At 39.3% G+C, this 16,179-nt stretch overlaps 1 protein-coding gene across 2 annotated transcripts in view; it reads right to left on the minus strand.

Annotated features, from left to right (window-relative positions):
* The window catches only part of TPD52L1 (TPD52 like 1), a gene marked incomplete at both ends in the record, with an annotated part of 59,820 nt that overhangs the window by 18,091 nt on the left and 25,550 nt on the right, over positions 1–16,179 (minus strand). For both annotated transcript variants that reach the window (XM_082305941.1, XM_082305942.1), the window contains 2 exons: positions 2,857–2,958; positions 15,918–16,066. In XM_082305941.1, coding sequence (XP_082162067.1) covers positions 2,857–2,958; positions 15,918–16,066 — 251 coding nt within the window. The remainder of the gene's footprint in view (positions 1–2,856; positions 2,959–15,917; positions 16,067–16,179) is intronic.

A 16,179-nucleotide genomic window follows, 5' to 3' on the forward strand; every position in this document is an offset into this window, starting at 1 on the left:
CATTGGTGAGTAACAGCCTTAATGCCTAACCAAGAGAATTACACCAGAAGCTGATGTGTGTTTAAATCAGCATTATGGGAGGGGGCGGCAATAATCCATATACTAGATCACCGAAATAAAATGATTTGGATTAGCAAAAAAGCAAGCAAACAATGAAACAAAGAACGCGTGCCCCCTTACAGCTTACTCCCCCAAACATGACTGGCATTGGAGTGGGAGAGGGGAAGATTTTTAAAATCAAGTCATTTAAGTGATAAGGTTTACAGTGTGACCCCACACAGAACTGCACCTGCCCAAGTTGAGCCAAGACGTTAGGCCAGCTTTGTTGCTGCAGGAAGCATATTGGCCATTACTCCAGATTTAGGATGGTCAGCAGATGCAGAAGGCCCAGGTCATGCCATGCTTTATGTAACTATGAGATACTGGCTATATCGCTTGCTTCTGCATCATCAAGTGTTAAGAAAATGCTCCTAACCGAGAACTTAAGTGAAAACAGTAAGCATCCACAAAATTGGCAGTGCTGGTAGTTCATATTTTCCTGAAAAATTCCCAACCAGGTTCAAGGTAATCATTTTGATCAAAGAAAGCTACTAGAAACAAGCTTCTCAATTAATCAAAATGCTTATAGACTTAGCCTCTGCTTTGAGCCCTTGGCTAAAGGGCTAATGGAATAAATACCACCCATCTGCTTTCCAAGCGCTAGTCAGAAGCATGATCGCCATGGGGGTGGGGGTTGACATGGATAGGTAAGACAAAGGAATTTGGTAACAGTGATTAATTAAGGCAAATATTAAAGGAAAAACATGCTCTATTACAGTGAAGGCATTTCTGCCTTTGCAGCTAATCTCACACCCTATGCAAAGCACAAGCAACAGGCCCCGAGAAGTACTGAATTGTTAGAGTCATCCTTCCCTCTATGATCAAGAGCCAGTGTTCAAGGCATTTGCGCAGCAACTCTTTGCTCACTGCTGCAGGATCTAAAGCCCAGAAGCAGCAACAGGACCTGTTCACTGAGCCGTGGGCTTGTCTTTGTTACGGGAGGAAGGGTTAGGGAAGAACAGAAAATGAAACAGAGGATATGTTGGTGCTACATGCAGCACACGGATCTCGTGCACTCCTCGAAAATACAGAATACAACTACGAATGCAGGGAAGGCAGTAAGAATAAATGAAGGTAGGAAAAAGGCTTCTGAAAGCAACTCATGCAACTGGAGCCTCAGCCTGGAAAAGCGGGAACTGAAGTGAAATAGGATAAAACCACAGGAAATCATGAGTGACATGAGGGACAGCAGAAGGACTACACTCACTGTTTCTCATAACAGAAGAGCTAGGAGGCATCAAAAGAAAGATCAGGGAGACTCAGAATAGGGAATGAATGAACAAACAAATAAACCACATGCTTCTTTACCACGTAACTATCTCTTCATCTGGGGAGACATGAAGTGTTATGAATGACAAAAGCTCATACAAGTTAAATTTAAAAAGATAAATTCATGAAGAAAAACCCTTCAAAGACTTTTAAATGAAAGCTCAAACTTCTGTTTTAGAAAGTTTTCGGCTCCCAGATTGCTGAATGCTAAAAAAATGTACTAGGAAAATGTAACTGCATGCCTCCTTATTCTTATATCCTTTTCTAGACATATACTACCTATGGATGCTTAACTGTATCGAGTCAAACAATTCTTGGTTTATGTTCATCACCTGGTTGCAAGTCACTCACTAGGTTTCCATTTTAAACTGCAATGTGGAAAAAAACATTGTAAAGCAGATCATACAGTGATGAAGATCTTCCTTCTTTAGTTTCACCTAGAAAAACAGTAATACTTCTGTAGAGGGTTTATTAAACTGTATGTAAAAGGTAGGTATAAAGGAGGGACACTAAAGATTTCTTAAGATTCAGATTAAAAGTAAAAAAAGTGGAAAAAAAATAAGTTTTAGCTGCCAAGAACTATGCTTCAGCCATTTGCAGCAAAACCCCCCGTATATATTTGAAAAACTGTAAAATGGATTCACACAGATCTTAGGATATGGTTACCTCATACATTACAAAATGACCAAAAAAGTGAGTACATACCAATATCTCTAATAAATGAGGCCCTAATTCTGCAGCTCAAACAATATATTGTAGAGCTGCCCTTGTCCATTTATTTCATCACAAAAAAATCAACTCCCTAAAACACCTGAGAAGTTCTGTAATCCTGCTACCAAGTTGAAAACTGAAGTGCTGGTTTACAGTGCACAATTTCTTCATTTATGCTCTAATTCTGAGGAACTTTAAGACCAACACTTTTAAACATACATCAACATATGAAGCCTGACGTTTAAGTTGCATTTAAGTGACAGTTGCCCTGACCTCAACTCCTGTTACTTTCATCATATCTGTTTTTATACATAGAAGTGCAGAACAAAACTTTGCCTTTGTACATCTTGAATAAGCTGATTAAAAATAGCCTGAAATATTTTTTTGATTTATCTTTCCACAAGCAGCTCCGAGGCAGGCTTGTTTTCTTCAGATGATGTTGGTCTCCAGAATCCATGTATGAATAAAATTGGGTTAATAAAGATCTAACAGCAATTTTTTGTTCCATTTTACTGGTACATTTCCTTGAGCTTGCAAAGTTATTCCAAAAGGAGTTCAAATTGCACTTTTTTTTTTTAAACCAGGACTCAAATAAGAATTATATCTTCATTCATCGTTATCCCTTCTTTTTGGTTGAAACCATGAATGTTATAGAATACTCTGACTACAAAGTACTTGAACCTTTAAAACACTAATGTAGAAGGAAAAGAAGAGCTGACAGATGACTTATACTTTTTGTCCTCAAAATAAGACCAGAGAAGCAGCAGGTCCCTATACCTCATATCTCCAAACTTCTTGCTGATAGCAGTTCCTACATTGCTGATGGCTGCTGTTGCTTTTTGTCCTGCATGGCTCAGGGTCTCATGTGTTTTCTTGTAACTGGAAATGAAAAATAGAACAGAAATAGTGACAAGTATTAAAAAACAGAGGCTAGAATCCCCTACAATTCCCTTATTTCCACATCTTAAAGTCCCATCCACTGAAAGGTTAAGAAACACAATAACTGTGGCACAAAACAAATTACAAAGATGCTCGCTTCTGCACAGCTTCCTAAGTGCAGTTTAATCTTAATGGGAGCAAAAGGCTCTCCAGAGCAATCCTTCACTGTGTCTCTCCCCCTTGCAGATAACATCCCCTGAGTTAGGGGATGTTACACAGTGCAAGCTGTTTAAAAGTAGAATGCAGTGATTTGTTGAATACCCGTTTGATACATTTTCTGTAAATTTACATCAAATAAGCATTCTTGCAGCAGACACTGACTTGGTAGCAAAATTTGCTGTCTAAAGCATAGAAAAGAATCAAGACATATAAACTCTGCTCTTCCATGCATATACATATTAGGTACATTTAAAAGATGCACTTCAAAATTATTTCTTGATATTTCAAACTAGACAAAATTGATCAAATCTGTTTCCATATGCTACAATTTTACTTTTTTTTAAAAATTTCTTTAAAGGAAGAAGGTTTGGGGAGAGACAGAGAAAGAAAGATGAAAAAAATCTAGACAGTGAATGCATATTCTTTATGGCACTGAATCTTTTTAGAAGTCACTCATTTCACATATAGCATACACATTCAAACACAGAATCATCTTAATTTACTGATACAGAATATACGCTCTGACCCACATAGACCCTTCAGTACAATTAAGTTGCATTCTCAGAGTAATCAATAAGCTTTTCTTCACAGATGCTTTTTTGCTGAGTAAACTAATTCTGAGCATGTCAGAGGCTTCCTTCCGAGTAAATTATCTGATACTCCCAGTGACGCAGACAAGCTCAGAATTAGAAGTACTGACCTAGTAACAAAAGGAGAGCACATTATAATCAGTCTTGTACCCTGTGGCGTGCATTGGCAGACAAGAACTGAAGAAATGATCATGAAAAATTCAGCAATACAATTCCACTGGTTCTACTTCTCCTTTGAACAAAATCTGTAAGATTGCAAATGTGTACCAAAATACACTGGAGATTAATAAAAAAAAAAATCGCACTGCCTAATTCCTAAAACAGAGTATTTTCTTCTTACTTTTAGGCATATGAAAGCAATATAACTTTGTGGAGGCAGGAGAGGAAATAAGAAGATTAACATTTGCAATATAGCACATCACATTTTATGTCGGGTCCTTTTAGACCTAGCAGTACCTATTGCTGGAAGTCCTCTGTTGAGGACTGTGTTTTACAAACCACATGTTAGAAGGCAGATACCAAGTAATGCTCTATTCTTTCAGATAATAGTCTATCAACAATTAATTTTTTCCAGCACAAATACTTTGATTTTATGTTCCTAAGCCACAAAATATCTTATAGACTACTGACCTAACAAGTTCTAAAACTGCCAAGTGAAACAGTTTGTTCTATGAAAGCGCTTGTCTCTGTTTTCACTGACTAGCAAGGCAGTCTACAGGGAGCAAGACCAGGGTACGAAATCTCTAGAAAACAAGAGTTAGATAAGCCGAATCAATTACATGCGCAATGTTGACAATGAATGACAACAAGGGCTAAAACATTGCGACAGTGGCAGAAGGAGCACAACTTATAATTAGAAAGGTAGGAGCATTGGTTATGCCTGTTTTATTTGTTCTGGCAGAATACAAAGAAGACTGAAAACATTGTTTTCACTGGGTCTCCTTTCTCCTCAGTCCTGCTGTCTGCCCCTGGACATAGCAAGATTGCAATGCTCTTATTTCACTGAGGCCTCATTCTCTAGCTTAACTAGTTTAATAGCTCTGTCATTCTCCTGCTGTCAGCGGACATATAATCTAGAGTGGGATAAGACCCTAAAATTGACATTAATGATGCTTCAGTCAAACTATGAGCATGTAGCTTTTTGATAAGCGTTGCCTATCAAAAAAAAATTACATATTCTAATGTCTGTGACTTTTTATATATACATATGTGTGTGTGTGTGTGTGTGTGTGTATATGTATTATTGCATACAAGTCTTTAGACATTTTCCTAACAGAGAAGTTTCCTAAACCATTCAGCACAAGTGGAATTTTGCTGATGACAAAATGAAGTCCAAGACTTCCAGGTCGAAAAGGTCCTCAGTAGCAGAACCTATTTATGTACAGGTTAACCGTACCTAGTAAAATACTTTGCAGATATCCTTCTGAACAAATTTTTTGAAAAAGACACCTTTGGAGTTTATTTTATTCACAGGCCTATTTAGCTTTATGAAAAAACATCTCCATGTCTTATCCTTCTGCTGCAGGTTCTTCATACTTCACAACTGTTAAGACAATAGTCCCAAATGCCCCATACAGCAGACAGACTCAACTTTAACTGAGAAACATTAGACCCCTCTACATATTTCTGAACATTATGTTAGTCAGAACACACTTTCTAGGAATTGGCTGAAACGACACTGATTTTAGCATTCCAACTAATACTGTGTTTTTTCTGTAAATCCCATAAACCCAACGTCCTCCCCAGTATTTCCACTAGCAAGGAAGACATGGAGACTGCATTTATGTTCCTAATGCTTTTGACATTATGTAACAGCATAAATCCAGCTAAGACTCTTACACAACTGGTCCTTTTTCAGCACCAACTTCAGCAAAAATGACCTTTGACATGGACCTCTCCCCCAGCCATGCTGAAGAAGAGCTTTAAGGAACAAAAAAATAAGAAAGGTAAAAATGCAGTGCAACATGCAATACCCGTCAGCAGAGACAAGAAACAGTAATTTGCATCTCAGTAAAGCTCACTGATAGTTAACTTAAAAATCAAGCCCCCCCATCCCTGCCTCTCCAGCATTATACATATCAGTATGCCTTCTTCATAAATAAATTCTCTTTCCACAGAGGACATTGCCTTACTGTAGTTAGTTATGCTTTGCATTGATACACAGCACAGTATTTTGGCTCAGATATTTTTATCATCATAGTTACGTCATATTTGCAGCATTCATTTGATACCTTGCCAAACACTCCGGTAACAATGATCTCCAACATATTCTCTCTGACTTCTGGGAATCTTCTCAGTTGTACGTAGCATTAATAATCTAAGCCCGCAATTTTCATATCCTCATGTAATACACACCACTTTGCAGTTTTGTTTTAATGCACTGAACAGCTTATGTAATTTTCAGAAACCTTTAAGAGCAGAAATAAAGTTGGATATTCCAGGTAAGACCTACTAACATTTATTTATGGGAAAAAGTGCTGTACGTATGGCATAAGCCCTCCTATCACCCCCAACTGCTCCAACACGCTAACTCATCTATAAAACCTGTACTTTCATCCTTTGAGCAGCCATTGCTGGCTATCGTTGGGCAAGTACTGACCACCCAGCTCATCAGGACAGGTGACAGCATCTCAACAGGCAGTCAGCCATCGGCTGAAGTAACGTCAGTGACCCTGAACCTTAAGGCAAAAATGATCCAGTAGAAACAAACTCAGAGAATTTAGGACACAGAGATTCAAGAAATATCACTTTCCACCCAACCCATGGCACTCATTTTTACACAAATACATCATTAGGCTCTATGCCTTTCTTGCATTAATAAAAAGTCACCATAACCTCCCTGAGTTTAACAGCATTATGCCAGATGCCCAGTAGCATTAGTAAAAGTAGAAACAGGCTACTTGATTTATGCAGTTAGAGTAGAAATGCCTTCTCTGTTTTTGTGGCATCTAAACATACTCCACAGCACAGAAGAATTGCTGGTAGTGGCTAACAAGGATCATATTCCACGCTTTTCACTTAGCACTTAACAGTAAATATTTATAATGTATTTCACAGACCAGAAAGATTGAACAAACATGGTATGTGAATTGCTGTCACAACTGTAAACTTCTAAATAAAACTCACCTGTGTCATTTTGAACATTACATTTTTATATGACATTCACCTAAGAATTTCGTCCATCATCTTCCAATTATAATTGCGTTTTTAAAATAGGGTATTTCTTTAACAAAAGCAATTGTTTATAAATTATTATTGGAGGTTATAAAATAAGCTGATATTGCAGTTATATTCTGATAATATACCCAACACTTTTAAAAGAAGCTTTAAAGATAACTCACATCTCCAGTACTGTAACATACTAATTAGGCAAAGTAGATTTGCAGCATATTTTGACTGCTTTTTCACTTGACAGTTTCATATATTGCGTTTAGGTTGTACTATCACGTGACAACCAGGTCTCACTACCTGATTTTTACAGCCAGCGAAAGCAAATGAAAGAAGATACTGTTTCATAAAGCACAATGTGTGAAGGAAATAGTGCTTCATGTAGAGCATAGCCAAGCAGCAGACATACAGAGAGGTCAGAGAACTAGATGTTTAAATGACCAACATCATCTGCAGGATAAGACAGGATAATCATACTGCATGCTATTTGATCTCAACTCAGTACAGAACTGACCTTCACATGGCAGAGTCAAATCTAACCTTCCTTTAGAGGTGCAGTATGTGGACTGCTGACAGAAGTAGGCTACGAATATAATATTCATATTTTCCATGGCAAGCTGCACATTTGACCTACTACAGTAAATTATAAAGAATTTAAATCCAGCTTCTGTAAAATTAGTACATCTGCTAATTAGTACATCTTCATTCAGCATTGTGCCTCTCCATCAATGCAAAATTAATCCATTTGAGAAACCCTATTCTGTGATAAAGCTTACATAAGATGCAACAAAATGCAAACAATTAACAACAAAACCATACAGTAGAGCGGAGCCTGGTAGCACAAGTCATGCCCTATGGAGCTTGCTGCTTCTTAGTTTTCAAACCATTAGTCAGCTTAAGAATGACATTTCTGGACTCAATGTAAAGCATCTGGGTCTCTGAGAAACTCTCAGCTAGTAAACTATTTTTCTGTTGATTTTCTGTGAAAACGGGGCTCAGCATTAACTAAATTATTGTAATGCTCAAATGAAATAAATGCATATACGAACGGCAGATAACACGTACATAAAACATTCTTTAAAAGCATTCATATTGCCATTTTGCCCACAGTGAACTCTAAGGTGTTGTGGGGTTGTTGCTGTATTTTTAGTGCTCACCTGGAATTCATTCCAACTTCAAAAACAAACAATGACTGATGTACTTTTTTAGCCATTCTTCCCTTTGCCAGGTACGTTAAGAATTAATTGAAACGGTGCTGGCAGTTGGATGGGTACATATGCCTGAATCAGTCAGAGGAAGCGTGCCCCAGGTAGCTCCTCTCCCACAGAGAGGAAGGGCAGAGCTGAGGGAACCCAACCTCTGCAGGCCACAGGGGACCTGCCTGCGGCCAGAAACCCGTGCGCAGCACACGGAAGACGACTGTTCAGTAGGCTGGAGAGAGTCACGGGTCAGGAAAGGTGCCAGACGAAGGCGACAAATATTCTCTGCTGTCCTGCGCTGTAATTTTCAAAACCTTGGGAAAAACTGGGGATACAATTGCGTGAAAGGCACTACTTGTGCAACGCAGCATAGACCGGGGGATAAACAAGCAGTTGTGGTACAGTTAATCTCCAGGTAGAAAAGCCACAATATGTCGGCTTAAGCACAGATAAGCTTAAGACATCCCGGGCCGAAACTTCTCGGTTCACCAGCCCTTAAACTATGCCAATAACACTGTCTGTGGGTTCTGTACTGTACACTAGATCAACAAAATTATGCAGAGTAAACATATCCCAGCCTCCCTTTTCCTTTTTTCCCCTTCCCATCCTCTCCTTTCTTCCTCTTCCTTTCTCCTCTTCCTCTCTTTCCTTTGTCTTTCTTCCTCTCCCTTTCTGCTTTCCTTTTCCCTTCCCTTTGTTTTCCTTTCCTCCCTCCATTTCCTTTCGTTTTCCTTCTTCCTCTTTCCTTTTGCTTCATTTCTATTCTTCCTTTTCCTTCCATTTCTCCCTTTCCTTTTCTTTCCTCTGTCCCCTTTCCACTGACCCTTTCCTGGGTATTTTTAATCCTGGTCATTTCAGAGATTCCAATTTACACTCAGGCGTCCCCTCCCCTCCTTACGGTTAGATATACATACATACAGATATCTATATGTGTGTATATTTTCTGGTGCACAATCATAATTACAGTGGGTTCTTCCCTGAGAAATTAAAACTATATTCACTGATCTGGAACAGATCACCTGACATTGCTGGGTAATTTACATTAGCTGAAGCTTCTGGTATAAACAAGCGGACATACATCTTTTAGAAAAGGGACGATGAGAATAGGCTAAGTTAACTTCTCAAAGTCCTTTCTTCAACCTTATCTTCCATTACTCCACCCTTCCAAGTTCAAGGCCAGAGATAACATGTTGAAAAGTGGCAAAAAAATTGTCTTTTGAAGAAGGCATGAACATTGTCTGATCTGACCCAAAGGACACAAAGTCAGTAGAAGCGTGAGGCTCCCTTTACTTCCATATAGCACAGGCTCACATGCAGGTAATGTGCTTGCTAAAGCTAACATGCCTATTTCTTCACTTACACAACTGCTACATTTACTTGCAAATTTACAGAAGAAAATGTCAAAAGGTGATTACACATTGCAATGAACAGAAACACCCACGTCTCTTTTACTACCGCTCATATCAAGTATGTGTGTGGGAACATGGTATACTGAATTCCCAAAAGTCACAGTAGGGCTGCAGCTGTCCACAAATTATATCTGACCTCCTGAGAAAATTTTGAACCTCTGGAACACATTACTATATATTTAAAGTTATTCCAATGAAGACTGCAGGTAGCATAGATTGCAAGTCCAAAACACATGCAGTGCGACTATTACATTCTATTTTCTCATTACCTGGTAGAAATTTGAATTACAAAACGTTAAGCTCCTATTATTGGTGGAAACCCATACAATTGTCCTCAGGTTCCCTATGAGCAGAACTAAGCTTGCTCACCTCGTTTTCAACTAGTACTCAATGAAGAGAGCCTTATTCTGTCTCTGGAGGGAAAGGCCAAGTCCATGTTGAATGCGCTTGTCCCAAATCTCAGCTAAGTATTACATGTAAGAGCAGAGCAATATTGAAACCTTCCTAAAAAGGCTTCAAAAACAGCCACCACCTGAGAAAGCCCCAGGCACTCTCTAGGAGACATGCTGTTCAGAGCTTGCACTTACAGTTCTCTTGATTCTGGCCTCTAATTAATGAGATTTTTCCCTTTCTAAAACAAGTGACAATTTTTGTCTGTGAAGGCAAAAGATGGAAAGTCATTTTGAAAACATAGCTTTGTGAGACTCCTACCCTAGATGGCAATCTTGCACGGGTCCGCTTTCCATCACATCAAAGGCTTCCCAATCCCCTGGTTGGCATCACTAAGTGTATGGGCTTTGAGACATTTCACTTCATTTCACTGCTACAGCCCTCAAGGAGATAATGGGTTTTCTTTAAGTTTTTAGCTGTTCTAATAATTTATTGACCATGGCAAAACTGCTGCTTACAGTGGTCTCAATGTCCGGAGTATTGTTTGGGGGCAGGCAGGCGGGGGTTGGTAGCAAAACGAACCATTTTCATCTCCCTAGAAGCTATCCCTGTAGTTATATCACTATTCCATCCATGGATTGAAAGGTTATCCATTTAAAACAGAGGATGCTTATGCCCTCTAACAGTTGCTACTATTTCAGGAAAGAACGACAAAGGAGCTTCCGGGAACTATTAGGCTGGAGTGAGGTTATTGGTGGGTAATTTTATAGATACAACTGCTCCTTAGAAACTCAGTAGTACCGAAATATCTCTGGAGAGGACAACACTATAACATCCTACTGGTTTTTTCCAGAGAAGTACAGAAGAGCACCAAATTAAAAGCTAAGGGACAGACAAAGTCAAGCATAGTTACAACATATATGCTTAGCAAAGGCCAAGGTATCTTGTGGATCTGTCTTTAGTGCTTGACGTGAGGGACTGGTGAGGAGGATAAATTAATCCTTGCAACCTTCTCCACATATAATGCAATGCAATTCTGTAACTGCATTGAAGAATACTATTACCTGGGACATTGACTGCCTGAAGAAAATGGGGCAACAGGAGGCTCATGAAGTTCAACAAAGGGAAATGCAGAGTCCTGTAGGTTGGGATTAATAACCCCATGTGTCAGTAAAGGCTGGGGACCAACCAGCTGGAAAGCAGCCTTGCAGAAAAAGACCTGGGGTCCTGGTAGACAACAAGCTGAACATGAGTCAGCAATGTGCCCTGACAGCAAAGGTGGCTAACAGTATCCTGGGCTGCATTAGGAAGAGGGACTACAGGTCAAGGGAGGTGATCCTTCCCCTCTGCTCAGCCCTGGTTAAGGCCCATCCGGAGTGCTGGGTCTTATTCTGCGCTCCCCAGCACAAGGCAGACATGGACATACTGGAGCAAGTCCAGTGAAGGGCCATAAAGATGTCTAAGGGGTTGGAGCATCTCTCGTATGAGGAAAGGCTAAGAAAGTTGGGATAGTCAGCCTAGAGAAGAGAAGGCTCGTGAGAAGATCTCATCAATGTGTATAAATAACCTGATGAAAGGGAGTAGAGAAGATAGAGGCAAACTCTTCTCAGAGGTATCTAGTGAAAGTGCAAGAGGCAATGGGCACAAATTGAATGCAAGAAATATTCTAATAAAAGAAAAAGGTTTTTCACAATAAGGGTAATTGGACGGGTTGCCCAGAGAGCCTGTAGAGTCTCCATCCTTGGAGATATTCAAAACCTGACTGGACATAGTCCTGAGCACCCTGCTTTAGCTGACCCTGCTCTGAAAGGGAGAGCTGGACTAGACAGTCTCCTGACATTGCTGCCAACCTCAACTATTCTGTGATTCTGTATAAAACTTGGTCAATCTTTATAGAAGCTATCTTCTTACCTTAACGCACTATGCAGTGAAAATCTGAAGTACGGAAGGCTAGAGAGCTGTGGGAACTTTATTGAAGCACCACCAATCAAACAGCTTTAACTAAGTAAACATACTGCATTCAGGTTACATAAAACCTTTCCTTTGTAGCAAAATGTTAATTAGAACAGCTTAATTATGGTCTTTGTAAATATCCCTGTAAAGACATTTTTAATGATTTCTTAAGCTAAAATAAATAACCTCGAAATCTGCCAACATTACCCTGCTTCTAGCATCTAAATAAGAATGAATTATCTATGTTTAAAATATAAATTAAAAAACTGCATTGCTAGAAGCTATCTGAATATCCACCCACCTCTATTCACTGGAAACCCGATCTTTAAAAAGGTGTGTGTGGGAAGTCATTCCAGTTGAATGCCTTACCACCATGAAAGTAAATTAAACTTGAGGCAATCGTTTGCTCTCTGGTTACTGATATCCTCTATAGTAGAACCCCCTGCCTTCCCTAACACATAGATTATACTAAAAAATCAGTGCACTGAAGAATGGCAGAGGAAATGAACAAGGAACTTGAAAAATAGATTATGATTCTGGTTATCATAATAAGTGAATGACTTCCAGCTGTATTTCATACAAGGCCAAAAAAATGCAAACAACATTACAGGTTTTCTTTAGCGAGAAAGAAAACTGATTTTAAAAAAGCTAATTTGATACAAAAAAGCTGCACATTACTGTTGCGAATGTAATGTCTTACTAAAGGTAGTTAGAATTGCTTTTGCATACCTTAAAGCATGAATCAATGACAAGGAAACAGACTTTGTACAGAACTGTATGTTGAGCCTGACATAACCTTCAATCTACGGAGGACATCAGAGCGCTGACCTCCAGCTCTAGCTTTCCTCAGTATGAAAATTATGACTTTTTTTTTTTCCCTTTTTAATCATAACAATCCTTTAATGACAATTTTTGACATGTACATGTCAAGCATGCTCAGGCTAACTCCTAAGCTACCTGTGGCCAACCATTCAAAATGTAAATGCTTAAAAATAGAATCTCAAGTTTAAATTTAGTCATTCCAGGTGGCATCTGTCCTGTGAGTTAGGTCACGAGTCTTAACTAGTTCAGACACACTTTACAGATTTTTTTCTGAGAGAAGTCCACCTCTCTGCCTCTAAGTCCACTTTAACCCTAAGAATGCATCCCTAAATGGAGAGCTTAAAAAGATTATTAACAATAAGAGGACAAAAATTTGGTGCTTCATTGTTCTCTGTGGCTTTGAAAAGTCCTCCATTAAAGAAAAGTGGTTTTAACTTTAACAGAAAAGCACAGCAGCTACAAAACCCAGTAAGACTGAATGAAAGCAAAATGTGCCTCCTTAAAAACAGGTCTTTTTAAAACTTAAAATGACTAACTGTGGATTTAGAAGCCTGAAGTACAAGCATGTAAATATTTTGAATTTTCATTTTTTCAAACAGGCTTTTCATCCTTACTAAATCAGAGAATCTTAGTGAGTAAAGCTACGCCATTGCTATTTTGGTACAGCAACAATGAATCACCTCTTATTACTTAACACATCCATTCTGAAGAATGCCAGATTACCATGATTTGTACTGGCATCCACGTACTGGCATGGGTGTCAGCCAGAATTATATAGCAGTTGGACCATGGACATCCCTGCTGTTCAGTTGCACATAACTACTTATGGACACTCATCACCTAATGGCTTGTTGTTTTTGAAACTCATCTTATATAAAAAGTAGCAGCTACCATACTGATAAAGTCTCCTACTTCTCTCTATCCTTGTGGAAAATGTCAACATTGCAAAGGGAAAATGAAAAGCTGTCTTTGAATTTGTTACCAAATTTCAAGTAAAAATGAAAATTTTTGTTTCAAAGTTTTGCTAGTGTCTCCCAGTAACTCTAGTTCAGGTGTCTTGTGCCTCTCCTCTCTTCTAAAGCTCAGTGTGTCTTGACTATCCTCTCCTAGCACATGCCAGACATCCTCACCGAGCCAGCAGTGCCCCTGTTAATGACACATCATGAGAAATAGGACCTAGCTGAGAAACTGTCCAAAAGGTAGAGATAGGAGACACAGAAACTACATTTCCTATTAAGGGGTTTATGCGTCATTTGAGTTTTCATTAAAATACAAAGAATGATTATTTTAATGTAAAAATGTACATTTTTACATATTTTTTCCAAGTCTCTGTCAGGGCCTTGAGTGCATGAAGAGGCACTGCAAACTCTTCCCCACTCCTCCCATAGGTTTGGCCGCCTGGGCTCAAGGCCAGTCCTGACTGCACAACTGTGTAACCTTGGGTAACACTGTGGTGACAGTGCTGTGTGAGAAAAGAGTTGGGAGAAGCCTTGTTATGCTCCTCACCCCTTCGCTTGGGAGTTACACTAAAGCTCAGACTCCGTTTAAGGCCTTGGTCCTTGCCTGAGATACGTTACTGGTGCCTGTATCTGGCCAGGTACCCCACTGATCTTGACCCACAGATTTGTCTTCCTGGCTTGACCTTGGACATGGTTCATCACTACAGACTCACCTGGAGATCTGAACTCTTTGCTTGACCCTGTTTACTGTCACTGGACCTGCTCTGCTCTCTTTGTTCAGGTACTGTGGGATTGCTCCTTTGTGGGTGATGCCACTGCCCTGCCTGCCTTGCTGTCAACTCTCAGCTCAGCTCTGTTGTGGAGCAGCTCACTCTTGCTTCTCCCGAAAAGTGTCAAATTTAGTTGTCAATTTAAAAAAAAAAAAAAAAAAAAAAATCAAATAACTTTTCAGACAGCACTTGATGAAAGGTGGGTGGTTCTTTCTACCAATGTTGCTATTAATTCAGCCCCCCCAAATTTAGAGGAATATGGTATGTTCATACGTGTAAGTATAAAGACCAGGATGAAACTGAGACCAGCCCCTCAGTAATTATCATGGCCTTCCTAGAGCTTTGGAATTCATAGTTTTATTCGCCGTCTCTCTCAGTGATACTCCATCAGAGATACAGAGCAAGAAGTGTTTGAAGCTTACAAGTAACAATACCTATCCTATGTTTGAACATTTTTTTGTGGCAGATTCAGGATAGGTCTTATCACTATGTCCATATATGTATTTTTAAGTCCTTCCTTATGTGAGACAAAAGCCTCGCACCAGTAGTTCTTGGCAGCAACCTGCAGCCCAAATAACCTCCCTCCCCTGCTTCCTCATCCGAGAACTGGTGCATTTTTAAGAGACACCCTCCTGGAAGGCAGCAACTGACTTAGACTACAGACTACCACAGTATAATTGCTCGGGTTAAAAAAAAAAAAAAAAATCAAGTTAAAACCATTTTAACAACAGCAGTGGAGTAACAGTTCTTCACATTTCTGCATTACCTTTCACCCTGAGAACCCAAAGCTGCTTACACATTACACAAGATGAGTTTCACTGAATACTTGTGAACTAGTTACCCATTCTGCACAGTGGTAAACCAAGGCTGTGAGAGACTTTGAGGACTTGCCTAAGAACATGCTGCTGGAAAATAACAAAAAACTCAACGTGCATAGAACTTATGATAACCTCAAAGATGGTACAGTTACTCCAACAATTTTTTTTGTTTCTTTTGGACAACCAAAAGCAGGAATTAAATGGAGTCACACATCAACCAATCCTGCCAGTATTCTTTATAATTCAGATGATGGTACCATTTTTTTTTAAATAGCTGCTAACATTTTGGTATTTTTTATTATTATTTTATATTGTCTCTTTTGGAAGTTGAAAAATATAATACACTGAGATTAAAAAAGGTCCTTTCTCTCCTCAGTAAGGACACTGTAGGAACGTGCCATGGACAGGAAAATAACCTTCTCAGTGCCACAACAGTTTTAGTTGCTGTGATTTTGCAAGACACAGTAGCAAAGCATGTTGCTGCTGTGGAAGGGTTTTTTCCAGGTCTCCTTGCTGTGAGAAGCTTGACATGTTTGTCCCTGCCATCTGCTCCTCCTGGCAGGTATTTCAATTGCTAAATTTCACACCAGGGCTCATCAAGACAGTACCCCCAACATGCTACACAACATATAAGAATGAATTTGTGCAAGGTCTGTACTCACGCAGAAGTGGTCTGCATATCATGCCAGCTTTTGCTGAAGTTCTGCTTCAGCTCATTCATCAGACTTATGCCAAGCTTTTGTTTAATTTCAACGAGGTGCTTTTCTTTGGCTGCTAGCACTTGCCGTAAAGTTGAAATTTCATCCTCTAGCTGAGAGACACAAAGGAGGAGGAGAAAGGAGAAAGGTGTTAGCCTGTTCCCACAGAATGATAAACATGTACAATATGAAGAGATTAAATTAATCTCACATAAACTTGCATTTT

Source organism: Platalea leucorodia, assembly GCF_965183815.1.
Source record: "Platalea leucorodia genome assembly, chromosome: 3".
Classification (NCBI taxonomy): domain Eukaryota; kingdom Metazoa; phylum Chordata; class Aves; order Pelecaniformes; family Threskiornithidae; genus Platalea; species Platalea leucorodia.